This window comes from Coregonus lavaretus (assembly GCF_964263955.1).
Source record: "Coregonus lavaretus genome assembly, chromosome: 15".
Taxonomy (NCBI): Eukaryota; Metazoa; Chordata; class Actinopteri; order Salmoniformes; family Salmonidae; genus Coregonus; species Coregonus lavaretus.
Window position 1 is genome coordinate 11098080 of NC_140002.1, and position 27003 is coordinate 11125082.

Here is a 27003-nt window from a genome sequence, read left to right on the forward strand (position 1 = left end):
TTGTAATTTCCACTTTTAAATTTCCGAGCTGATTTACCCTTACGAAAATGTATCAACCCCTACAAAAATGTCTATTATAATGTCAGTTATAATCCACATAACAATTCACATTTCCTGTCGATACAGGATTATTTTCCTGCTGTAGCAAACTCAAAATAAGATCCTACGTCTGTACTTTGAGTGATGAAATGGATCAAAATCAAACCCGGCCGACCATTGAGAATGGCTTCCAGTGGAACTCTTCTGGACTTTATTTTTGAAAAGTACATATTGGAAGTACCCGGTGAAATATAATAGCGATGGACACTATCTAACACTGTTTCATGTTTGTTCCCTCTCTCCTTTAAACTCTACAGGACACCGAAATCATTAACACTGCGATACTGACCGGCCGAACCGTGGCCATTCCCGTGAAAGTGGTCTCTATTGAAATGAGTGGAGTCGTCACAGACGTCTCGTCCTTCGTAGAGTGCAAGTCATCTAACGAAGACATTGTCAAGGTATGGTACAGTAGATTCCCACTTAGGTTGCAAAATTCCAGTAACTTTCCCCAAATTCCCAGGTTTTCACTATTGGGATTTCTGGAAAACCTGAGAATTCTGGGGGAAATTACCAGAATTTTGCAACCCTATCCCTCTGAGAATGATCTTGGTAATGCATCTGATACCAAATGGAATCCCAGCTCACTCGTACACACCCTAATGGACCTGCAGCACACTTTAATATACCATCATGCGAACATCAAAACCTCATTATATGGCTGTCCCACCACGGACTAATCAATGGATGTTCATACTGGTACACCAAAATCAATAGGCTACAAAGCACAGTAATAGCTATGAAGGATGCTTTTGAAACACTTCTCTTCTCTAGTCTAGTCTGGCCTAGTCTGGTCTAGTCTGGTTGCCACCATGTCTCCAGACCTTAGAGTTTACTTTAGCTGCATTATCTGGTGCAAGGCATCCATTTCCATTGACTTAAGTACTTTACACCACTGCAGTCATCCTACATGGCCAAGGTAGCGTCCCAAATGGCACCCTATTCCCTATTTAGTGCACACATTTTTACCAGAGGCCCTGGTCAAAATTACTACACTAAATATGGAATAGGGTGCCATTTGGGACGCTACCTTGGCCATGTAGGATGACTGCAGTGGTGTAAAGTACTTAAGTAAAAATACTTGAAAGTACTACTTAAGTAGTTTTTTAGGGTATCTGTACTTTACTTTACTATTTATCTTTTTGACAACTTTTACTTTTACTTAAGTATATTTAAAACCAAATACTTTTAGTCTTTTACTCAAGTAGTATTTTACTGGGTGACTTTCACTTTTACTTGAGTCATTTTCTATTAAGGTATCTTTACTTTTACTCAAGTATGACAATTGGGTACTTTTTCCACCACTGGATGACTGGAGGCAAGGAGACGATGCTAGTGTCCTGGGATGAGTCACAAACACAACTCTGGCCCGTTGGGAGCCCACAGTGGTAGAATACAACATCAACTCCCATTTGTGGATTAAAGAAGGACCAACATTTTGCCAGCATACCCCATAATCAGCAGGGGTAAATCCCATTTAGCTGTAGAAAGAGTTGAATACAGGAGGCTGCAACCTCTGAAATGTAATCCAACATTATTTGTTGATTCTCTCGGAGCACGTTTGATGATGGCATCACAACACCTTACAGAACATGTGAGAAAATTATACGTGATAAAGAGAGAAAAATGATACAACATTTTCTTACGTTGATTTAAGCGTTTCCGTTCGTTTGAGATTATCACCTGGGATTATCGAAAGCAGAATGCACAATAATAAATGCAAATGTGTTCAGAATAAGTGGAGGGAAAAGCATCAATTGTAAAATACAGCAAGAATATACAGACCACTCCTGATCTTATTCTGACATTCATATTTGTGTTAAGACTATGATCTATATATCAGAGCGCAAATCAAAAGCATGACATTTTGCCATTAATCTGTTTGTGAGAAGGTTTAGAATGGTTTCAAGGCGCGCTGCATTAGCTCGTGTTATTGAATAGGCCTCGCTTCACTGCCCATGCCATTGAACTTTGGAGGCTAATGCAAGATGAGGCCTTCAAGCCGAGACGTATATGAGCCCTGACAGTTCTATAAAACACTCCACCCAATACGAAAGAAAGGTTCATAAAGACGATCCACAAAGGTTGTGTGGTTGTGTCATCTCCCCCTTGCATTTTGTGGTGCCACATTATTCATACACAGCACTCTAATGCAGATCTGTTCTAATCAGATTACTCTATTCTATTATTCTATTTGCGTAGCCTAGGTGAATCTGTGGAACACTCCAAACTATAGGCTTTGCTCGGTTTATAAGTAAAACACATAGAGAATGTATTGTCATATAAACCAAGCTGCACCATGTGCACATACTGTAGGCTGCTTAATTTTTGGGATGTTTTTTTAAACAAAGCATTTATTTTATATTTTTTGCTTTGGCTATTCGCCAACCTACCATTGTTCTGTTTTTGTTCCCAACTTCTGGAAAAGGTTATGCTGCTCTCATTTCTCTTTGCTGAGGCGTTTATTTGTTTGTTTGTTTCTCCTCCTTTGAAATAAATAGGCCACAGTATATGTCAGCGCTGGCGGATAACCCAATCCCATTTGACTGTACAGTGGTGTGTGTGTGTGTGAGCACAGTAGGATGGGTTGGTTATTAAAGCACACATCTGTGCTCTGCTCAGACGGGGTTTATTGTGCTATTTTATGTTGTGTTGTGCAGGGTGGGGAGGAAGGCACAGGGATGGGAGAGGGAGGCTGGGCGAGAGGAGGAGAGGGCTGAGGACCCTGTGGGGATTTGTCAGCGAGCGGGAGACATGACTCCCCCAGCTGATCCTTTCTCCCAGGGCTGTGTGTGCGCGTCACTGTGGCCATCTGAGGCGGCGGCGGAGCGCCCTGTTCCATGCCAGTGGTCATCCAACCCTTGCCCTGCCAAGCCCTCGGTTTCCTCCATTCTGCACTCACACCAATGTGACACATTCACCTTCAGCCAACGACCAGGCTTAAATAAGAAAGGCTTTGTGAGGCAGTGAGATAAGTACACCTGAGTGGTCTAGTGTCTTCATTGTTGTCTGTTGTGCTATTGTATATGAGAGGTCTTGAAGAAGTTTGTATTATTGTTGATGGCCTCACAATGAGGACATAATCCAGTCAATGAGAGCATGCAGGCCCAGAAATCATTTTTTATGATTATATCCTACTACAAACTGGTTTTGAGAGATTAAGCAATGAAACGCATTGTGTTTCACAAAGAGCTCCTTCAGTCGATTAATTAGTTATAGGGTATTTTTAAAGAGAAGTCTATTGATTATCTTACTGTACCTTCCATCAATCAAAGTAGGTTTTCATAATGGCCACTACAGGGCAACAGTAACCCAACTGGGGTGTGTTCATTGGGCACCAAACGAAAAGTTAAACAAACTGAAACAGGGACGGACTACCGGAACTTGTACCAGAATGCTTGATTTCGCTTTCTGTTGCAAAACATTTTAAAATGTTTTCCGTTGCGTGCGCTAATGAACACAGCCCAAGTTATGCTTTTTTTTCCATCTGCTCCACCTCCAGGAAGAAAACAGGTGGCATTGATAGGCCTAAATCCTGTTTGGAGGCACATGTTGTAGTTAAGCGTGTAAGCAGAGGCGAGCCAGCATGGGATCTACATCACTAAAAGGTGCTCATTGTTTCTCATTAGATCCATACGCATTAGTCAGTAGAATAAATACTATCAGGTCAAATGAACCCCACCAACCTTCTGTGTTCCACATGCATGCGCCTCAACGTGCATTAATAGTACGTTAAACCCAAACAACCCTTAAGCCACCCGTGGAAAAACAAAGCCCCACAATACAGTATTGGAATCCATTTTGTTATCAGAGCTGCCAAGGAGTAAAGATATGGATATAATGTGCTGCAGGCGGGTGGTGATCCTTTTTGATCCTGAATCTCTGTCTGTTGGTTTAAACTGAGCCTGGATGCCGCCCTAGCGGGTAGTGCCTGCCCTGTCTTCCTTTGCCCGACCCTACCAAGGCAATCTGTTGGCACCATGGAAGGTGCCACAGCACATTAGAGGGCTGTGTAGCAATGACAGCTTGTGGCTCCATGCATGAGAGCACTTTCACGGGCCCCGCTGGGCTACTGACACCCGTAGTCGTTAACAGCTTTTGACTCGCAATTAGCCAGCCAAGTTTATTAGCTGCCTGCAGGAGCTGGGATCGTTTATGCTAGCGCAGTTAGCAAGGGTGAGTGAGAGTGATAGGGAGGCTGGTGTTAGCATTGTAGCGATGGGGAGGCCTAGAGTGGTAGATCACAGGTGGGAGGGGTCACTGTGTTTGACGGTAGCTAATCTTGTCTTTCTGTCTCTGTGTGTGTGTGTGTGTGTGTGTGTGTGTGTGTGTGTGTGTGTGTGTGTGTGTGTGTGTGTGTGTGTGTGTGTGAATGTAGGGGTGCAGGTACACTACATGACCAAAAGTATGTGGACACCTGCTCGTCGTACATCTCATTCCAAAATCATGGGCATTAATATGGAGTTGGTCCCCCCTTTGCTGCTATAACAGCCTCCACTCTTCTGGGAAGGCTTTCCACTAGATGTTGGAACATTGCTGGGGGACTTGCTTCCATTCAGCCACAAGAGCATTAGTGAGGTCGGCACTGATGTTGGGCGATTAGGCCTGGCTCTCAGTTGGCGTTCCAATTGCGCCCAAAGGTGTTCGATGGGGTCGGGGGTTCTGTGCAGGCCAGTCAGTTTCTTCCAGACCGATCTCGACAAACCATTTCTGTATGAACCTCGCTTTGTGCAAGGGGGCATTGTCATGCTGAAACAGGTAAGGGCCTTTCCCAAACTGTTGCCACAAAGTTGGAAGCACAGAATCGTGATTCATCACTCCAGAGAACGCGTTTCCACTGCTCCAGAGTCCAATGGCGGTGAGCTTTACACCACTCCAGCCAATGCTTGGCATTGCGCATGGTGATCTTAGGCTTGTGTGCGGCTGCTCGGCCATGGAAACCCATTTCCTGATGCTCCCGATGAACAGTTATTGTGCTGACGTTGCTTCCAGAGGCAGTTTGGAACTCAGTAGTGAGTGTTGCAACCGAGGACAGACGATTTGTACGCGTTACGGGCATCAGCACTCGGCGGTCGCGTTCCGTGAGCTTGTGTGGCCTACCACTGCGCGGCTGAGCAGTTGTTGCTCCTAGACATTTCCACTTCACAATAACAGCACTTACAGTTGACCGGGGCAGCTCTAGCAGGGCAGAAATTTTACGAACTGACTTGTTGGAAAGGTGGCATCCTATGACGGTGCCATGTTGAAAGTCACTGAGCTCTTCAGTAAGGCCATTCTACTGCCAATGTTTGTCTATGGAGATTGCATGGCTGTGTGCTCAATTTTATACACCTGTCAGCAACGGGTGTGGCTGAAAAGGACCAATCCACTAATATGAAGGGGTGTCCACATACCTTTGTATAGATAGTGTATGTCCTTTGCTCTGTACAGTATCTAAGCCTGGCAAGCAAGAACCTAATTATCATAATTCAGTATGAAAAAAGTATATTACCCTGATTCCAGCTGACATCCCAGATCTCTGCCAGAGAATGATGATCCCAAAATCCCACAAAGGTGTCTAAAGACGTTGAAGTCTCATAGCAGATCATCTGAAAACTTCATTTACCAGAAGAAGGGAAACTAGGGAAAATACTAATCTCTCTCCTCTATCTGAAGGCTTCCCACCCAGCCTGTATGGATTGCAGAGAGGAGAGGCCTGTCTGGATGGACTGGGTGTTTTATTACCCCCCCTTATGATGAATCCCCAACCCTGAGAAGACTGGAGAGCCCGACCTCCATTTGCAGGAGATTAGCTCCTCTGATTACAGTGTCAGCTGCCTCCTACTGCCAGATAAATCATCAATGGTATCCCAAAAGCAAACCCTGCTATCTATTACAGTAAATAATTTAGTATTAAAGGGATGGGTATTTATGAGAAATTCCGCGCTGGGTGATTTCTTGGAGACAACTGCAGGATAAAAAATAAATAAACAGAATTTTGTGTGTGGGCACCTGGTGTATTAAGCTTTCATATTCTATGAATAATTTGTTGCCAAAAAGCTTGTGTTAGTATATATATTCTGCAATGTGTCTCTGCATAATTGTGTATAATCATTACACTGAAAATAGTGGTGGGTGGGGGGTGATCGTGGACCTGATTTTTAAAGGCTTAGAGTAGACTGTACTTTGGGCCAATTTATCCACTCAAGAAGAGACTCAAATTAGATAGGAGAAAACCCTCAAGTAGTGTTGTTTACACTGTGTTCCCAGATATTTCAAATTATGACAAAAATATAGCTTCTCGTGGCAAAATATTGGAACATTCACAAAGGAGGATTATTGTGACCTAATAATAGTACACATTCCACATTAAAATAATCTGTAAGCGAAAAGGAAGACATGGTTTCCCTGTTTCCTTTAGCGGAATCTAAGAAAAGCTGTGCACCAGCAAATCCAATGTAATAAACTAGGTGGTGGACTCTACTCCTGCATCCATACTGTACTATATCACTTGTATCACCTGTCAACGGCAGATGCATTATCATATACAGTGGGGGAAAAAAGTATTTAGTCAGCCACCAATTGTGCAAGTTCTCCCACTTAAAAAGATGAGAGAGGCCTGTAATTTTCATCATAGGTACACGTCAACTATGACAGACAAAATGAGAAAAAAAAAATCCAGAAAATCACATTGTAGGATTTTTAATGAATTTATTTGCAAATTATGGTGGAAAATAAGTATTTGGTCAATAACAAAAGTTTCTCAATACTTTGTTATATACCCTTTGTTGGCAATGACACAGGTCAAATGTTTTCTGTAAGTCTTCACAAGGTTTTCACACACTGTTGCTGGTATTTTGGCCCATTCCTCCATGCAGATCTCCTCTAGAGCAGTGATGTTTTGGGGCTGTCGCTTGGCAACACAGACTTTCAACTCCCTCCAAAGATTTTATATGGGGTTGAGATCTGGAAACTGGCTAGGCCACTCCAGGACCTTGAAATGCTTCTTACGAAGCCACTCCTTCGTTGCCCGGGCGGTGTGTTTGGGATCATTGTCATGCTGAAAGACCCAGCCACGTTTCATCTTCAATGCCCTTGCTGATGGAAGGAGGTTTTCACTCAAAATCTCACGATACATGGCCCCATTCATTCTTTCCTTTACACGGATCAGTCGTCCTGGTCCCTTTGCAGAAAAACAGCCCCAAAGAATGATGTTTCCACCCCCATGCTTCACAGTAGGTATGGTGTTCTTTGGATGCAACTCAGCATTCTTTGTCCTCCAAACACGACGAGTTGAGTTTTTACCAAAAAGTTATATTTTGGTTTCATCTGACCATATGACATTCTCCCAATCCTCTTCTGGATCATCCAAATGCACTCTAGCAAACTTCAGATGGGCCTGGACATGTACTGGCTTAAGCAGGGGGACACGTCTGGCACTGCAGGATTTGAGTCCCTGGCGGCGTAGTGTGTTACTGATGGTAGGCTTTGTTACTTTGGTCCCAGCTCTCTGCAGGACATTCACTAGGTCCCCCCGTGTGGTTCTGGGATTTTTGCTCACCGTTCTTGTGATCATTTTGACCCCACGGGGTGAGATCTTGCGTGGAGCCCCAGATCGAGGGAGATTATCAGTGGTCTTGTATGTCTTCCATTTCCTAATAATTGCTCCCACAGTTGATTTCTTCAAACCAAGCTGCTTACCTATTGCAGATTCAGTCTTCCCAGGCTGGTGCAGGTCTACAATTTTGTTTCTGGTGTCCTTTGACAGCTCTTTGGTCTTGGCCATAGTGGAGTTTGGAGTGTGACTGTTTGAGGTTGTGGACAGGTGTCTTTTATACTGATAACAAGTTCAAACAGGTGCCATTAATACAGGTAACGAGTGGAGGACAGAGGAGCCTCTTAAAGAAGAAGTTACAGGTCTGTGACAGCCAGAAATCTTGCTTGTTTGTAGGTGACCAAATACTTATTTTCCACCATAATTTGCAAATAAATTCATTAAAAATTCTACAATGTGATTTTCTGGAGAAAAAAAATCTCAATTTGTCTGTCATAGTTGACGTGTACCTATGATGCAAATTACAGGCCTCTCTCATCTTTTTAAGTGGGAGAACTTGCACAATTGGTGGCTGACTAAATACTTTTTTTCCCCACTGTATATTGACCCTTAACCTTTGTTTTTCACAGGTGTCCATGAATTGTGACTACGTGTTTGTGAATGGGAAGGAGACGCGGGGCTCCATGAACGCCCGGGTCATCTTCAGCTACGAGCACCTCAGTGCCCCTCTGGAGCTGACCGTGTGGGTGCCCAAACTCCCCCTTCAAGTGGAACTGTCCGACAGCAACCTGAGCTTCATCAAGGGCTGGAGGGTACCCATTCTTCCTGACCGCAGGTAGGACTCACCAACACACTAAACACAGCTCCCCTCTGTGGTGTAGTGTTACAGTGGAGAGCACTGCTGTTTTAGAGCTGATGTTTCTTGTATTTATTTTGAGTTCATTTTGAGGTTACTGCACTCTAGTGTGGTTTGCTGCACTCTAGTCTGGTTTGCTGCACTCCAGCTGAGACACTAGCCTAGATGTTGTTGTCTTTCTCAACTTAGATGTTTTTGCTCTTTACCCCTTGCGTCTGTCATGTATCGTTTCAATTGTGCACCCCATGTTTTGCTTGTGTCGTGTGTTACATGTCGTCCTAGGGACATAATTGTAAGGAAATCTGCCTAAGCAATGTTTAGGCCTCTTAGGCATTATCTTTATTTGCACAACTACAGCCTGTGCATGCGTTTTATTAGAGTTTAAGCCAACCCATGATTTCAGGTGATCAAACGTATCTCTCTTAATTAATTGAACTAAACTAAGACGTTTGGCTGAGAACAGGACGTTAAGCAAATTCCAGACCAGACTGACAGTAAATTCACGGCAAGCTTTTAGGGCCGGTTTCCCAGACACAGATTAAACCTAGTTCTGAAAAACCTATTTCAAAAGAGTTTCTCGATTGAGAATGTTTTTTAATCCTGGACTAGGCTTAGTCAGTGTCCGGGAAACAGGCCGCTAAAGTTTCAAATGTTCTGAACCATGAACCGCAATGAACTACATTAACTACTATGTCTTCATATTTTTGTAGGGAATAGGAAAAAAACATAACTGCAGAAGGCTTTTTATGGTTGATTTTGTTTTTGAATGGCGAGTGAATTGTACCACCAAAATTCATTACGCCATTTTGGCAAAACATTAAGCACTTAACTAGATGTTTGCGATGTTGTCAGAACAAGGACAAAAAAACACCTCACTGTGCATTAAACACTTAGATGTTTTTTTTACAACAGATCCCGCCAAAGCTACGCTATTAATTTAGCTGTCATTTAATCGACTTTTATTTGGTCTCCCCTCAGAACACAAGCCATTTGGCTCACTTCGCACTCACTCATCTCTCGCTCTCTCATATCTCTCGCTCTATCTCCCTCTATCTCCTCTAACACAACACTAGTGAAGCCCTAAGCTTTATCAAGGGCCAGGTCTCTTGGACCGCAATGTGTGTCTTTGCTACATTGCAGCTGCATTGCTCACTGGCTGTGTTATCCAGTAATGTGTTCTAAAAGAGGAAAGAAGTGTAATCGGGTAGGCCGGCCGATGTGCAGCAAAGCTCCAGCGCGATCGGGTGTATCAAAGATCCTAATATGAACAGACACTCCTCTGAAGAAAAATAAATATAGGTATGGCCTTAACATGGTAAACTCTCTGACCTGAGCAAAGAGTCATGAAGAGAGTCACGCTGTCTCTCGGGTTTACCCTAGTCTTAACTGAACACTCTTGTCTACACTCTTGTCTCTCCACTGCTATTGCGGCTTTGTTGTACAAGCTGAGAAACACAGGCGAACGGCACCTTTTAGCCTTAAATGTCAAGTGTTAGCCGGCCTGGGTACGTGATGCATGTTCGAGTATTGTCAGACCTTTTAGGGAACACGGGACAGGCCTGCTTGATATTCAGGCGGGCTTTGGGAATCAATGGGTGGGATATGCTTTGTCAGTCACTGACAGCCTGCTGGCACTCCTGCATCTTAAGTTATCTGAAAGGATAAGTCAAAGCAAAGATTAATTAGCCTTGGGAATGGAGGAGAGCTTTTTAGCATTTAAGAGGAAAGCCAGCAGCTTGTCAGGCTGTTGAGAAAAGTTTGGCAAGTATTACATCTTCTGGAGGAACATATTGGGCTTCGTTGGGATGCACTGGTCGTGTTCTCCTCCTGTCCATCTAAGCATCCGTTGATTTAGGAATGGAAGGCACACATCCAAATCTTGCTTGTTTGGAAGTTTTTGGAGGAGTTTCGTGCTGGCTTGGATAACTTTTCCCTCGCAAAGGACACATTGGAACAGACACTGTAAAAGATGTCCTCCACATGGATTAGTGTTGGGCCTCTCATCAAATCAAGTGCTAAATTATATAATGATAAGAAGCAATTAAGAACATAAGCTCCCAAAACAGGATGCAGGATTTAACTACACTACAGCATCTTCCACAAACATATTGAGTTACAAGATGCATCAATAAAGGCTATGATAAGCCATTGAGCTACTGCTGAAACGGCTTCATAAATAGTACAGCAAATACATTTTTACATGGTTACCCTTACTTTGTTGTTGTACACTTTGACACTGGTTACGGTATTGACACAGGTAATGGTATTGACACTGGTATTGACACTGGTAATAGTATTGATACCGGCAGCGGTATTGATACTGGTAATGATATTGACAATGGTTACGGTTTTTACACTATTAACATAATTGACACAGTTTCTCGCTCTCGCTCTCTCTCTCGCTCTCTTTCGCTCTCTCTGTCTTTGTCTCAGGAGTGCCAGAGACAGTGACACAGATGACGACGAGGACGACCGGCGGGTGAGCCGGGGCTGCACCCTGCAGTACCAGCGTGCCCTGGTCAAGGTGCTGACCCAGTTCCACACCACCTCCACCGAGGGCACCGACCAGGTCATCACCATGCTGGGGCCCGACTGGCAGGTGGACGTGACTGACCTGGTTCAGGACTCGCTGAAGGTGGTTGACCCCAGGATAGCCGAGCTGGTAGACCGCACCGTGCTGGTGGGCCTGGAGCTGGGGTCCACTGTACTGAAGGTATAGAAACTTGGCTAGGTCGCCAAAGTCTGTAAAAAGGAAATCGTTTTTTTTTTTTGTCATTTAGCAGACGCTCTTATCCAGAGCGACTTACATGAGCAATTAGGGTTAAGTGCCTTGCTCAAGGGCACATCGACAGATTTTTCACCTAGTCGGCTCAGGGATTAGAACCAGCGACCTTTCGGTTACTGGCACAACGCTCTTAACCACTAAGCTACCTGCCACTTCTTTCAATTGTCTCCTTTACTTTATAGGTGTTCGCCCACTCATAAATGTTATAGGCTAGAGCACTAGAGGCAAATAGTAAATTGACACTGAGGTAGACAAAATGCTTCATTTTGGATCACGCTGACCAAAGTGCAGTTGTAATATGCAGAAGTGCTCAGAGTGCGAGACAAAATCTTTTGTGCTTCACACTGACCTAGACGAACTGGACAGGTGAAAGAGAGGAAATTAGACCTCTTCCTCATTGCTTTCACCCATTTTGTCTTTGTAAAGGAAGCCTCTTTACGATGATGAAATTATAAATGAGATCTGTCCAACCTTGCTTTTAAAGATGGCTCCATCTGCATAGGCATGTACTCTACAGTTGAAGTCGGAAGTTTACAGACACTTAGGTTGCAGTCATTAAAACTTGTTTTTCAACCACTCCACTAATTTCTTGCTAACAAACTATAGTTTTGGCAAGTCGGTTAGGACATCCACTTTGTGCATGACACAAGTAATTTTTCCAACAATTGTTTACAGACAGATTATTTCACTTATAATTCACTGTATCACAATTCCAGTGGGTCAGAAGTTTACATACACTAAGTTGACTGTGCCTTTAAACAGCTTGGAAAATTCCAGAAAATGATATCATGGCTTTAGAAGCTTATGATAGGCTAATTGACATCATTTGACTCAATTAGAGGTGCACCTGTGGATGTATTTCAAGGCCTACCTTCAAACTCAGTGCCTCATTGCTTGACATCATGTGAAAATCAAAAGAAATCAGCCAAGACCTCAGAAAGAAATTGTAGACCTCCACAAGTCTGGTTCATCCTTGGGAGCAATTTCCAAACACCTGAAGGTACCACGTTCATCTGTATAAACAATCGTACGCAAGTATAAACACCATGGGACCACGCAGCCGTCATACCACTCAGGAAGGAGACGTGTTTTGTCTCCTAGAGATGAACGTACTTTGGTGCGAAAAGTGCAAATCAGTCCCAGAACAACAGCAAAGGACCTTGTGAAGATGCTGGAGGAAACAGGTACAAAAGTATCTATATCCACAGTAAAACGAGTCCTATATCGACATAACCTTAAAGGCCGCTCAGCAAGGAAGAAGCCACTGCTCCAAAACCGCTATAAAAAAAGCCAGACTACGGTTTGTAACTGCAAAGATCGTACTTTTTTCTCTCTATTATTATTCTGACATTTCACATTCTTAAAATAAAGTGGTTATCATAACTGACCTAAGACAGGGAATTTTTACTAGGATTAAATGTCAGGAATTGTGAAAAACTGAGTTTAAATGTATTTGGCTAAGGTGTATGTAAACTTCCGACTTCAACTGTATATGGGCTTCCGCTTAGCTTCCCATTATGCAGCACTACCATTCAACCTGAGTGATTGATGGCATAGAAAACCATACTTATTGAAGGCTGGAAGCAATTAAAATATCTCAAGCTTATAGCATATTTTATGGCACATGAGGAAAATGAAGAGTAGCCTATTTCTCACTACCAACCCCTATTGGTGGAGCGAATCATGAATCTACTCTCGAACGAAACTATTTCACTTAGAGGGTTCAATCATGAACATAGTTATAAGACCTTTTTCATGAATCGAACGCCATTTTCCAATCAATAATTTTTGGGGGGGAGTACTCTGGGAGATTTGATAATGTGCAACAGTTTAATCCCGCCATCCTGACTTTAAGTGGTCTCATTTTGGAGGAGGTGAAACTAACTTTATTTCAAAATGCTCACGCACACAAAAGAAAAGTTTGCTAATTAAAGAGCGAAACCACCAAGGTCATTAATAATTAAAGGACAGAACAGTACGTGTGACATTTTTGCTTTTGCCTCCCCCCATTCGCTTATCTCTCCTCTCCTGGAAAGCAAATGATTGTCTTTGGCTGAAAGTACGGCACCACAAAAGGTGTAAGAGTCAGATTTTGTATTGTTTTTCGTTTAGATGTTTATTTATTTTAAATACATTATGAAATATTACCTTCACGATGGGATCAGAAGAAGACAGCTTTGTCCTCTCTGGTGACGTATGCGACCGGTGATGTCAAGCCACATTGAGCCATCATAAAAACCGGTTTAAAAGCATTCTATGTACACGTCACCTTACCAGACAGTCCATCCTCTTCAGCGCACTATACTCAACAGATCGGGATGGTAACTCTGTCTCTGTGTTAAAGGGCTCTTACTACTTTCTAATGGCTATTTTGAACAGGGTGAAGGGCTGTAATGATAACAGATTACCAAATTAGTGTGCTGTGTAGGATGGTAAGCACTATTAAATGTTATTATGGCCGTTAGAGGCCAAATGAACAAAGACAGAGGCTCTCGATGCCCCTCTTCACCGTAGATTTGGCATGAGCTCCCGTTGCTACAGAAGTGGAACAACCAACCGGGCTCAGATGAGCACGAGGGAAAATATTTGGATAGATAATGGTGTACGATGCCTGAAGGTGAACAAGCTATTTGGATAATGAGAAAAGCCAGTTGGCGGTCATCTCTATTCATCTCTATCCGCTGTTGTCACCAGAGCAGTACCCATACAATTAATAAAGACGGGAAAATGTATTCATCCTCCAAAAATAGAGATAAAAACAAAACAATCCAAAAATGACAAAACATACGTTTTTTATGGGGGGAACCTGTCATATCATCTAAACATGCCTTCCTGTATTCTACACAGGCAGCCTAATAGATCTGAGAGCTGATGTAAAAAATTAAATACAAAAGTTAAGTCCTTTATGACTCACAGAGGAAGGCGAGTGCTTCTGTGGTTGACTTTTCCCACATGACCTTTACTAAGCAATCGGAGGCAACAACAGAAAGGTGAAATAATGAGCTGTAAATGCCGTGTTGGGCCTCTTGATGGAGGCAGACCTGTCAAGGCCCCAGGATTAGCTCGAGATGGGTGGGGTTTTTATGTTGTATTTTGTGCCCTGCGGCCATCCGATGGACTCATGTTTTTGCCAACCACCCATTGGAGAGGTCAAGTGTGGGTCAAGAGGTCAAGTGTAGGGCACAGGGAGGCTGTAAGTGGCAGCCTCCGGTGCTTTCGTTTTGGCTTGAGTGACTCATTTATCACACACAGAAGATGGACAGAAAGACAGACTCATATTCCACTTGTCTGTATTTCCCTCTGTCATGACACAAAATGCTTGGCGTGACAGTCAAATGGTCTCTTGTCGTTTGCAGGTGGAGTCTCCACTTGCCGTGGAGGCCATGTTGGGAGAGACGTCGTTTTCCGTCACAGATGAGAAAGTCTCCATCTTGGAACTTCGCGTGCACGCCATCTCTGGACTTGCTCTGTCGCTACAGCCCAGCCCTGGCAACAGTCACACTATGGTCGCCAAGGCAACTGGCCTGCAGACACTTGCTGCACCAAAGCAGGTACTGTATACTAATATATAAGATGATACATGTAGATGTCATTGAGTTTATGTGTGGATGTCAGTTTTGAGTATACAAAACATTAAGAACACCTGCTCTTTCCATGACATAGACTGACCAGGTGAATCCAGGTCAAAGCAATGATCCCTTATTGATGTCACTTGTTAAATCTACTTCAATCAGTGTAGATGAAGGGGAGAAGAAAGGTTAACGAAGGATTTTTAAGTCTTGAGACAATTGAGACATGGATTGTATATGTGTGCCATTCAGAGGTGGAATGGGCAAGTCAAGAAATGTAAGAGCCTTTGAAAAGGGTATAGTAGTAGGTGCCAGGAGCACCGGTTTGTGTCAAGAACTGCAATGCTGCTGGGTTTTTCACACTCAACAGTTTCCCGTGTGTCAGTTGTGTCAGCCAACTTGACACAACTGTGGGAAGCATTGGAGTCAACTTGGGCCAGCATTCCTGTGGAACGCTTTCGACACCTTGTAGAGTCCATGCCCCGATTAATTGAGGCTGATCTGAGGGCAAATGGGGGGGGGGGGGGGGAGAGACTCAATATTAGGAAGGTGTTCCTAATGTTTGGTATACACAATGTATGTTGATAGACATAAGCAACCTGTCATCATATTGTTTGGTACTCAGATGAGTATAGATGAGTTAATTTTCACCAAGGTACCTACTGAGCTTGGTGTCTATTGATCGTGTTAATAGAACACCACAGTAACTGTATGACTCATAGAACGTAAAGCTCTTCTTCCATTTACAGACCCAATTTAATAGAACATTGTCAAACCAGCCGCCTCAAAGTACAGAAGGCATTGCCATGGTTACAGTGTCTGAATGTGCCAGGACATGCCTTCTCACACCATTGGAGGAAGGTCAATCCAGCGAACATAACACTGTACTGTTCTCTCTCTCTCTATAGTACGTCTTCTCATTGAAAGCCATTTAATACATGTTTTATCTAAATGGTGTGAAGAGGACATTCTATTCATTCCTATTCTCAAGGCATTGCAGTTGGAGCACCACAATTATTTGAAATGGGTGCTACAGCATGTCTTCATGAATATTCCTTAGTGAACGAAAATCATACAGTGTATTCGGAAAGTATTCAGTCCCCTTCCCTTTTCACATTTTGTTACATTACAGCCTTATTCTCAAATGGATTAAAAAAATAATAATACATCCTCATCAATCTACACACAATACCCCATAATGACAAAGAAAAAACAGGTTTTTAGACTTTTAGCAAATGTATAAAAGAAAATCAAAAACAGAAATACCTTATTTACATAAGTATTCAGGCCCTTTGCTATGACTCGAAATTGAGCTCGGATGCATCCTGTTTCCATTGAGCATCCTTCAGATGTTTCTACAACTTGATTGGAGTCAACCTGTGGTAAATTCAATTGAATGGACATGACTTGGAAAGGCACACACCTGTCTATATAAGGTCCCACAGTTGACAGTGCATGTCAGAGCAAAAACCAAGCCATGAGGTCGAGGGAATTGTCCCTAGAGCTCTGAGACAGGATTGTGTCAAGGCACAGATCTGGGGAAGGGTACCAAAGAATTTCTGCAGCATTGAAGGTCCCCAAGAACCCAGTGGCCTCCATCATTCTTAAATGGAAGAAGTTTGGAACCACCAAGACTCTGGCTGGCTGCCCAGCCAAACTGAGCAATCGGGGGAGAAGGGCCTTGGTCAAGGAGGTGACCAAGAACCCGATGGTCACTCTGACAGAGCTCCAGAGTTCCTCTGTGAAGATGGGAGAACCTTCCAGAAGGACAACCATCTCTGCAGCACTCTACCAATCAGGCCTTTATGGTAGAGTGGCCAGACGGAAGCCACTCCTCAGTAAAAGGCACATGACAGCCAACTTGGAGTTTGCCAAAAGGCACCATAAAGGACTGTCAGATCATGACAAGATTCTCTGGTCTGATGAAACCAAGATTGAACTCTTTGGCCTGAATGCTTCTGGAGGAAACCTGGCACCATCCCTACGGTGAAGCATGGTGGTGGCAGCATCATGCTGTGGGGATGTTTTGCAGTGGCAGGGACTGGGAGACTAGTAAGGGTTGAGGGAAAAATGAACAGAGCAAAGTACAGAGAGATCCTTGATGAAAACCTGCTCCAGAGTGCTCAGAACCTCAGACTGGGGTGAAGGTTCACCTTCCAACAGGACAACGACCCTAAGCACACAGCCAAGACAACTTAGGAGTGACTTTGGGACAAGTCTCTGAATGTCCTTGAGTGGCCCAACCTGAGCCTGGACTTGAACCCTATAGAACATCTCTGGAGAGACCTGAAAATAGCTGTGCAGCGACGCTCCCAATCCAACCTGACAGAGCTTGAGAGGATCTGAAGAGAAGAATGGAAGAAACCCCCCAAATACAGGTGTGCCAAGCTTGTAGCGACATACCCAAGAAGAGTTTAGGCTATAATCGCTGCCAAAAGGGCTTCAACAAAGTACTGAGTAAAGGTTCTGAATACTTATGTAAATATTTTTATTGGCAAACATTTCTAGAAACCTGTTTTTGCTATGTCATTATGGGGTATGGTGTGTAGATTGAGGGGAAAAAACAATTTCATCCATTTTAGAATAAGGCTGTAACGTAACAACATTTGGAAAAAGTCAAGGGGTCTGAATACTTTCCAAATGCACTGTACATCATACGTGTGTGTTGGGTTGGTATGTTTATTGTCAACCACAGTTATTGCCTTGACTTTTACCTCCTGATGAAGTCAGTTGTATAGAGAAGTTCCAGGAAAACAACGAAAGGATGTTAAGTTCAGTCTAGTTTATTAAACTAAACATACAGTACTGAGTACAGTACATAAAGTCATTTGCCTATTTAAAACAAAGGAAATGTAATGCAAGCCTTTACATACAGATCTGTGAAAGCTTAAGACGAAAGCAGTTGCTAATCTTAACTGACACTTCGTTCAATCTAAGTTGTTTAGATACCTTGATTTAACGCATTGGTGTCATCTTTTAATATAGACAATAGTTGGCAAAACAGTCTTTCTTACCGGCATAACACCATAGGGGTTGATTTCCATAGGGAAACGTCTGTAACACTGCATCCAACCTGCTAATATGAACCTGGAATTGATCTTGAAAAAGTTACAAGGTACATCTGTGGGAAGCAGCTCATGAATTTTCATGACATCACACATATCCAGAAAATGGACTGTTGACGCTCGCAGTGCTCATTAGCCTATTTGCCTTATTACTGTGCTGCGCCCAAACAGCCCTCCAAGACACGGGCCTGAAAATAAAATCATCTGATTTGTTACAAAAAACTCCCAGGGAACGTCATCACACCAGCAAAAACACATCTTGTTTAATAAGAGGCAGAGGAATAGGCCTTATTTACGGCGTGTTTGAGTCTTGCAACGGTGGGAACTTGGGACTTCGGTTTCTCTAATCCTCCCAAAGAATGAATTGGGCACAGTCCTTCACCTTTTCCTGAGAAGCCGGATCGCACTGTGTTTTCCGCACTTGGGCCGTTTATATTCCCCCACGACGAGAGAACATAGCCAGGTTCCAATGCCTTGGCAATTGGGGACGGCAGCTATTGTTTCTCCACCAACTATCTTTGCGGCGGCCAAAAAAACTCAACCGTCAGGGCCCGGCATTTAATTCCAATTTATCTCACCTTCCGCTGCTTGGCCACCTTAAATTTAATTAGCATAATGTATTGTCCTAAAGTGCTCTCTGAGGCTGGGCCATAAAAGGCAGCCAATCCCTCCGCCAGTGGAACTCTCCGAGGGGTGCTCAGGCTATTTCACACCATTTGATTCTGTTTCACAGGAGAAACCTCACCCGCCGCGTCTGCTAAACGTCCCCTTTCTTACTCCATGAATGAATGAGAGCCATAAACTACAACTGAGGGAAGAGAATAAGCCAAGGTCTCTTTCTATTAGCCCGGAATATGCACCATTTTTATTATTTTTTATAAGATTATATGTGCATTTGATGAACGTTTGTTAAGTTCAACCATCCCGAGTGTGAACTGTGATCTCGTTTGCCAGGGCAGCTATTGTCATTGAGCATCTAAGTACAGAGAGGACGAACAAATCCTCCCTTCTATGAGTCAGCAATGCTTTGGCTGTCTAAGTCACAGAGATCCTATTAAATTCTAATATGTAATTCTATGGTCTAAGTTCCTTTCTGAGGAAATACTGTTGATCTGTAAACCACAGTTAATCCTGAACTCTCCAAAGAGGACTTAACAAATAGATAACATTATCCTATTGATAGAACACATAACCTTCTGATTGATTCATTATCCTATTGATTTAATTATAATTAGAACATTACAGTCACATGCTAGTCACCCTCAAGTATACTAAGTGCTTTGTTTGCTTTGTGTCTAACCTTTTTAATATGTCTGTGTAGTACTAGTGGGTTCATCAGGACAGGGTGTCATACTCAATGTATTATTTAAATCATGTTTCAAAGGCCCCCTTCATCTTGACAAGCGGAGATGAGAGGCCCGTGCTCGAGCAGGAATGTCATAGCAACCTTGAAGTTCAGTATCCTCCGCCTGAATCAAAGTAAAATATGTCTACGCTCTCAAACAGAGCGTTCCAATCCAGACAGAATTTGGATAAATGCCTCTCCCGTTGGAATATGGAATGACATCTCGGTTGGGGACTAAAAGCGCTCTGTCAGAAACGCTCTTTTCTTTTGTCAGCCCTACAGAGCAGGTATGCTAGGGTGAGCTGAGAGGTATTGTTTTAGCAGGAGCCAAAGGAAGGCTTCTGTCAAAAACCACCTCGTTACTTGGAGACATGGCCACCGAACATTGCCATTACTCTCATAAAGCCAGACTCAAGCTGTCAGATAAAGTGCTGTGCAGTTGTGCAGCTCTGTCTGTTGTTTGTCTGCAGGACAACAGTTGCCCAACACCCACTCACCCCTCCTTTCTCAGAGCGAGCTGTGTGTTCGCTGGCGTACACTACTGAGACAGACCGCCTGTGTGTGTCTCAGTCTATGCCGAGGCAGAGATGCTTAGAAGATTTAGGGATCGAGCGTGTCAGAGACTTCAAAGGCAGGAATTGGGCACACATATATTCACATCATACATCATATGTAGAGGCGTGAAAGAGCATCTGTTTGAACCATCGAAATGATCCGTTTTCAAAGAAAACAACTATATCAACCAATGTTTGTAATTTCTAAACATGAATCCTGACGTAAATTTTTTATTTTTATGTGGCATATTGTAAAAAAATAAAAATAAATGTAATGTTTTTTTTAGTGGGTATTACTTTCCAACCCCACCACCCCTTCCCTAATAGGAGTAAACTAGTGAACAACAATGCTTAGGCCTCTACTTCCAGCTCATACATACTATATACATTTTATGGACACAGTCAATTTTACAATAATTCTATTTTGTTTGTTTTTACTCCTGAACTTCCTCTACCCTCAACCTCTCCAATCATTTTCATGATGTCCATTCGGTTTGCTTCTATATGCCATATCTTTCTAACTGTGCTCTTTCACAAAAGCTCTGTTATTTTGTTATTTGGTAAATCTGTTTGTTTCTTCAAAAGACATACAAAAGTGTCTCTCCCTAGCCTTCCAGGAAAGTTTGTCCATGGGGTTCCTGTATGTATAATTAATCTGTGAAATGCTGCATTTACCCAACAAAAATACAAAAACAACCTTTTCCTCTTGTTGTTATCACAGGAGGCCAGCTTGTCCATCTGGCTTTACTACAGCGACAGCACCGCGTCGCCTCTCTCCTTCTTCGACCCCAAGGACTACAACCTCAACGCTTCCACACTGGACGACAAGGTGGTGTCCATATCCCAGGAGCCTCAGCAGCGCTGGCCAGTGGTGGTGGCGGAGGGCGAGGGCTCTGGGGAGATGGTGCGTATGGAGATGACCATCTGCGAGGCCTGCCAGAAGACCAAGCGCAAGAGCGTCATCGCTTCAGCCCCTGTGTACGTGAAAGTCCGCTTCGGCCTGGAGGAAGACTCAGAGGAGGAAACGGAGAGCGAGATCGAAATCGAGCCAGCCCGTGTCACCAGGCGGCCAGTGGTGGACTCTAACCTTGGCGACGGAGGCTTCGAGCCGTCTAACGAGCAGCCGGCGAGCGTTCCCATCGACTACACCAACTTCCCGACCATCAGCAACCAGGAGAGGCCAACTGAGGGAGAGGAGGAAGAGGAAGATGATGACTTCATCCACGCGCCCCGCAGCATGACCGACCTGGAGATCGGCATGTACGCCCTCCTGGGCGTCTTCTGCCTTGCCATCCTGGTCTTCCTCATCAACTGCATTGTGTTCGTCCTCAAGTACCGCCACAAGAGAATCCCCCCTGAGGGCCAGGCCAACATGGACCATTCCCACCACTGGGTTTTTTTAGGGAACGGACAGCCCTTGAGGGCCCAGAGTGACCTTTCACCCCAGACAGTGGAGAGCCCCATTAACCCCCTGGAGGGGGTACAGACTTGTTGTCACGGTGACCACCACAGCAGCGGCAGCTCCCAGACAAGCGTTCAGAGCCAGGTCCACGGGAGGGGCGACGGCAGCTCCGGGGGCTCCACCAAGGAGCATGGCGAGGAGGCCAGCTCTCCCACCTCCAAGCGCAAGCGCGTCAAGTTCACCACCTTCACCACGCTCCCCACAGAAGACATGCCCTACAACTCCATCCCCATCGCAGATGAAGAGGACATTCAGTGGGTCTGCCAGGACATGGGTTTCCAGGACCCAGAGGAACTGCATGATTACATGCGTAGGATAAAGGAAATAGCCTGAAGGGGCGGCTGTTAAGAAGCACCCTCCTTAGAGCTTTCGAAAAATAATTTTCTTTCTATTTTTCTCTTTTTTCACTTTAGTGAGAGAGAACTTTTCACAAACAAAAAGCAAGGCCAACTACACTTCTGTTTTTGTTTGTTTTCTTTTTCTTTGCACAGTGCCGTTTCCCGTACACACCTTTTTGGAAGTCAAAAAAAATGTGGAAAGCCAAAGACTAGACTAGAGGATTTTAAACGCTAGTGAAATGGCTATGTCTGGATGTCTCTTCTACAGAGGTAGGGGAGTACACTCTCCAAGGGAATTATAAGCTTCAGTCGTGAGCACTGTTCCGCAGGATGAATTTTAAGTGCTCCGTCACTCCTACTGGGGGTTAGTTAGCGAGCCTGGTACGGACAGGAGTGTTTTTAGCAGGACGGGTTGGGTCTTGGCTCTGTGTTTGTCGGGTTGTCCAAACTCCAAGTACCTTCTCCAACAAAGAGGCCTTCGATATGCAGATTACATTTTCAGAGAAACAGCTTTTGGGACGCATGGTTTTACACCAACACGGAACAACATGATGGACAACCAATTGTCAAAGACGCTCATTAAAAACAATGTTACGGATTAATTTTATTTTGCCAGAGTAGGGAAGCATTCGTCAATGGCAGAACCTACTTCATTGTTCTTGGTACAGTACATGCTATGATTTCATTCAATATCATTACTGTACATTTAGCTACATTTCATACAAAGTCCAAGCCAGTGCCCTACTACTGGTTTCATACACTATCCTGATTAAGTCTAATGCCTTAGAATGGGTTATAGAATGGGTTTCACTGATCACAACTGATTTCAATGCTGACACCCTGTTTTCACACTTTGGGTTAGGGGCCAGTGCGGAGGGCAAGTATCCAAAATGCTACAACATGTTAAAGGTTTAGTTATATTGGAAAAGACAAAAGCTTGTACGTATATTGTGAAGTAAACGATCTCCGACATTCTTTGCATGAAATGAGATACTGAGGCACAATCAGCAATTTTCCAAATTTGTAAATGTTTGTATTGTAATTATCTAATCATACCTAGACAATACTAAAGGACATATGTTGTATCATGCATTACATGCATGCCGTGCCAGGCCTGCCTAGAACAGCCCTCCCTCGTATGTACATACCATGACCAGCTGAGGTCCTCTTCAGCAGCAACATTACATTGAACTAGTTAATCAGGCAGAGATAGAGAAGGGGGGACGTGTTGTCCCATCACTGTAAGCATAGAGTTTCCTCTGCAGTTTTTACTAAGATTTCCCACTGTAAACCTGAGAATTACAATGGACGAACTCTCATCCCACCGAAATATTTTGCAGCAGAAATCGTTCCTTTTTTCTTTTAAAAACACGGTCACCTTGTGTAGTCATGTTCCCCATTGAACACCAGCTATTTTGTACCGAGTCACGATATTAATTCCCAATTAACCTAAACAGAGAATGAGAAGTACTATGTTTGGTCCAAAATATGTCAGTAATAAAGCATAGATGCTGGTCATGACAAGCAAAGCGCACTGGTGCTGACGCATTGGGACATTGTTATGGTGGTGACGCCTTTTAAGTTTCTCAGGACTGTCTGTGTTTGATGAAATCTTAAATGTAATACTAGGAGTTTTGGTTAGTGAACCTGCACAAAATAGAATGACTGCAAATGATGAATGCAATGGGATTCCATTTGTAGGTTTGGTTATGTAGAAGCGTTGGCTAGCTAGAGTGTGATGAATTTTAAAGCACTGTGTGGGATGATGACTGATTCTTTGAAGGTCATGTTGTTTCGTACTGATCTGAAGATCTGCCAAGTTCTTTTCAAGAGTAATGAAAAATTAAACAGGATGGAAAAATGTTCAATCAGTTTTTAATTTACCTCTATTTGTGTGCTCTAAGTAGGGTGTGGATTTGCTGTGTTTTTGTTAATCACATGATGTGCAATATGACCACAATGGAAGAGCAAATGTCACCCAACCACTCAATTTGAGTTATGAATCAATTCCAATCAATTAATTTCCACACAAAACATCAACCTAGATGGCTGACATTTTCTCACTGTCCTACCTGCTATTAAGTATTTTTTTTGCTATTTAGTTAATTTGATTTACAGCATGCCATGTGATGTGCGTTCCAAGTGGTTTCATTGAATAATGACCTAATTACACAATGTGATTAAATCTCAATCAAGCCCTATTAACATCTAAAGGTAAATGGTCTTCAAAATCAAAGGCATAACAATTCAAGCGCTCACTTCAAACCCACGCTTTTACAAAGAAACCAGTTGAGGAAATGAACTGTTGGTTACAGCCAGACTTTTTTTTTTACCCAAAGTTTTAACCCCCATTTTCAACGATGGTGTCTCAGGATGATTGTATTGATTCTCTACTGTACTTTGATCATCAGATGGGTATTTTGTCTCTTGTATTACTATGGTCAACCCAAATCAGTACCACTGCTTAACAACAACAGCGATGTAAGTTTCTAATAGCAGCTTTTTACATTCTTTTTTTAAAAATAGTTCCCGACTTTCCAAGTTGATTATTCTTTCAGCGATCATAACAAATGTCTATTAAAAACATTTGATTGCTTCTGATCATTTTTATATGTTTCCTTTCTCCATTTATATATGTATATGCTAAACCATTTTTGTAATGTGACTTTGGTGAAGGTTTGCATACTTGTGTAGATTCTGTGTTTCTTCTGCGAGCTGCTGCTAGAGACTTTCTCACATGTGGTTGAATACTTTTGAAGTGTAACCCCACGTGGAGACATGGTGACCGTGCGCCACCACACTGACGATACTATGTTCATGTACAGAGCACTGTTCAATTTCCTGTATTCTCCTGAAAAAGAAAACCCTTGTATTTCCCCCTTATATGTAAAGTACTAAAGAAAATACAATACATAAAAATCATGTGTCCTTTCTACTCGTCATTGTAACACTGTCAGAAAAAAGTGTAATTGGGTCACATACTGTGTATGTGTTCTCATTTATTATAATTTATGTATGTATGCAGTTCCTTATCGTTCAATTTATCAGAAATAAGAAAGCCTAGAACTCCTGTCTGCAAACTCCACAACCACACACCACACCCCAGATCCACATACACACCACACCCCAGATCCACATACACACCACACCCCAGATCCACATACACACCACACCCCAGATCCACATACACAAACAAATTTCATTCTACCACCATTTAATTATATTATCAAATTAAATTAGTGAAATTCATCAATATGTGTGATTTATAACGACCGTTCAGGTTGTTTGTATTTAGCAATGTATCCACCACTAGCTGTTTGCCTACAAGGAAACATATGCAACTTAAAAAACAATCCCTAAATGTTCCAAAACATTTAAGTGATATGGAATGTCATTTTTACTTTGGCGACAGTGGCGTACAAGCACAATGTTTAAAGTGACAAGTTCTGTCATTGCAAGCAAAAGTGTCAATTATGAATTGATGAATGAGACTTCAGGTGTCTGTGAAGCATTCTACAAATACAGTAAAATAATGTGAGTCTGCCAACACACAATCCATCAAGCATACAGTGTAAATACACTGAGTATACCAAACATTAGGAACACCTTCTTTAACCTGTCTCCTCCTCTTCATCTACACTGATTGAAGTGGATTAAACAAGTGACGTCAATAAGGAATCATTGCTTTCAACTGGATTCACCTGGTCAGTCTGTCATAGAAGAGCAGGTGTTCTTAATGTTTAGTATACTCAGTGCATATTGTTGTTACACAAAATCCTTTGAATTGAAAGGCCGTACACTATGAAAATGTAGATGTACTAATGAACCTATTTGATCTTCAAACTTCACAAAATGTGTGGTAATAAAACAATGTGAACTCTAAATTCAGATCATGTGGAATTGGAATTTCCACAGCTTTTCAAAAAGGCCTTTCATATTGATTAAATCTCGATTATGCGCCCAATTATTCTCACTACACAATGACCATGTATAATGTATCCAAGCTTTACCATCCATCAGTTCTGAGTTAGTGACCCTTCAATGCATAGGCCTATATGAAAATAGGAGATTGGGACAAATTATAGTTGGGAGAAGTTAAATCAGAGATAGTACATTTAGTGAGATACCGCAGTCGGGCTTCTCCTCATTGAGAAAAGAGTCCTCTGTTCCGGTCTGACTAAATGGGCATGTCCTCTCGTGCCTGACTAACAGTCACCATAGAACTACATAGGTAAAGTCCTGCACTGACCTGATACAAAGTAGTTTTTCCCCGTTTGGTCAATTGAAGGGGGAAAATTTAGGGTCTTGAACTGCTCAGAACCCTTAGAACTTAGATCAAATTCAGTTCTAGTCTACTGATTGTTGCCTCACCCCCACAAATCTGACAGGTTTCCTCTAACGTCTCTGGTTAAATGGATCAGTGCATGTAGGTTGCACTCCTCTCTCTGTGCTCACTATCTCCATTTATTGTACCTAGGGAGCCTAGGGCGGACCAGTCAAAGTACAGAGGTGAAATGGGAGCCTGTGTGCCTGTCTGTTCCTGGTCTCCTACTGTATACGAGACACTGTATCTAGAGAATTGGTAATTTAGCCATCTGTCATTTAAGGCATGAGGAGGGCTATATATCACACTGTTTCTGTTGGCCTCGGGGTAGGTTGACCTTAAGTCTTTCCAGTTAGAGCTGTCTGATGTATCTGTCCCAGTGTAACCAAAGACAAGGTATTCATGCTATGAATCATTCGATAAAGTAACATTGACACGATGGATATTTAATGTGCCCACGTGGATGATGTTACAGTATATTGTTAGTAGTGGATAGGGTGAGGTGCCCCAAAATAAAGTATGTTTTGGAAAGTGCTATATGTGATCTAGACGTCATGAATACACTGCTGTAACTCAATGGAAGCAATCTCATACATTTCATTCATAATAGTTTATCTAGGATAAACATGTTATCTGCAACATCAAGTCGGAGATGGAATAAACACACATGAATATGAAAGTGATGACCATACAATCAAACCCACAATGTCCATACCATCATTGTGCTCTAGCAGAAACCGGCAAGTACTGCACAAAACATACATACAGTGTCATGGCACTAACGAACAACAATGTTATGTTTAATTCATCATCGGTGGGGGATAAGCAGTTAATATGACAGGATAAGTAATGAGTTTTAAAAACATGGAAACATGGAAGCTTACTGTGACTGCATCTGTAGAACGTTTGAAAATTGTCACCACACAGAATACATGTACAGTATATAATTCCTAAAAGGTGGAAATGAATGGATAGAATAATTGGTTGCGTTATTGCGTAACTATCTGTCAACGATGGCACGTTGTTTGATCACTGTGACACAATAGTGTCAAATGGCGCACTGCATCAGAGT

At 42.8% G+C, this 27003-nt stretch overlaps 1 protein-coding gene across 1 annotated transcript in view; it reads left to right on the plus strand.

Moving 5' to 3' along the window:
* The window catches only part of tmem132e (transmembrane protein 132E), a 369086-nt gene extending 344557 nt beyond the window's left edge, over nucleotides 1–24529 (plus strand). Inside the window, 5 exon segments of the mRNA XM_084178088.1 lie at nucleotides 357–500; nucleotides 8263–8468; nucleotides 10923–11202; nucleotides 14631–14825; nucleotides 20529–24529. Of these exon segments, the coding sequence (XP_084034214.1) occupies nucleotides 357–500; nucleotides 8263–8468; nucleotides 10923–11202; nucleotides 14631–14825; nucleotides 20529–21602 (1899 nt within the window). The 3' untranslated portion in view covers nucleotides 21603–24529.
* The last annotated feature ends 2474 nt before the right edge of the window (nucleotides 24530–27003 follow it).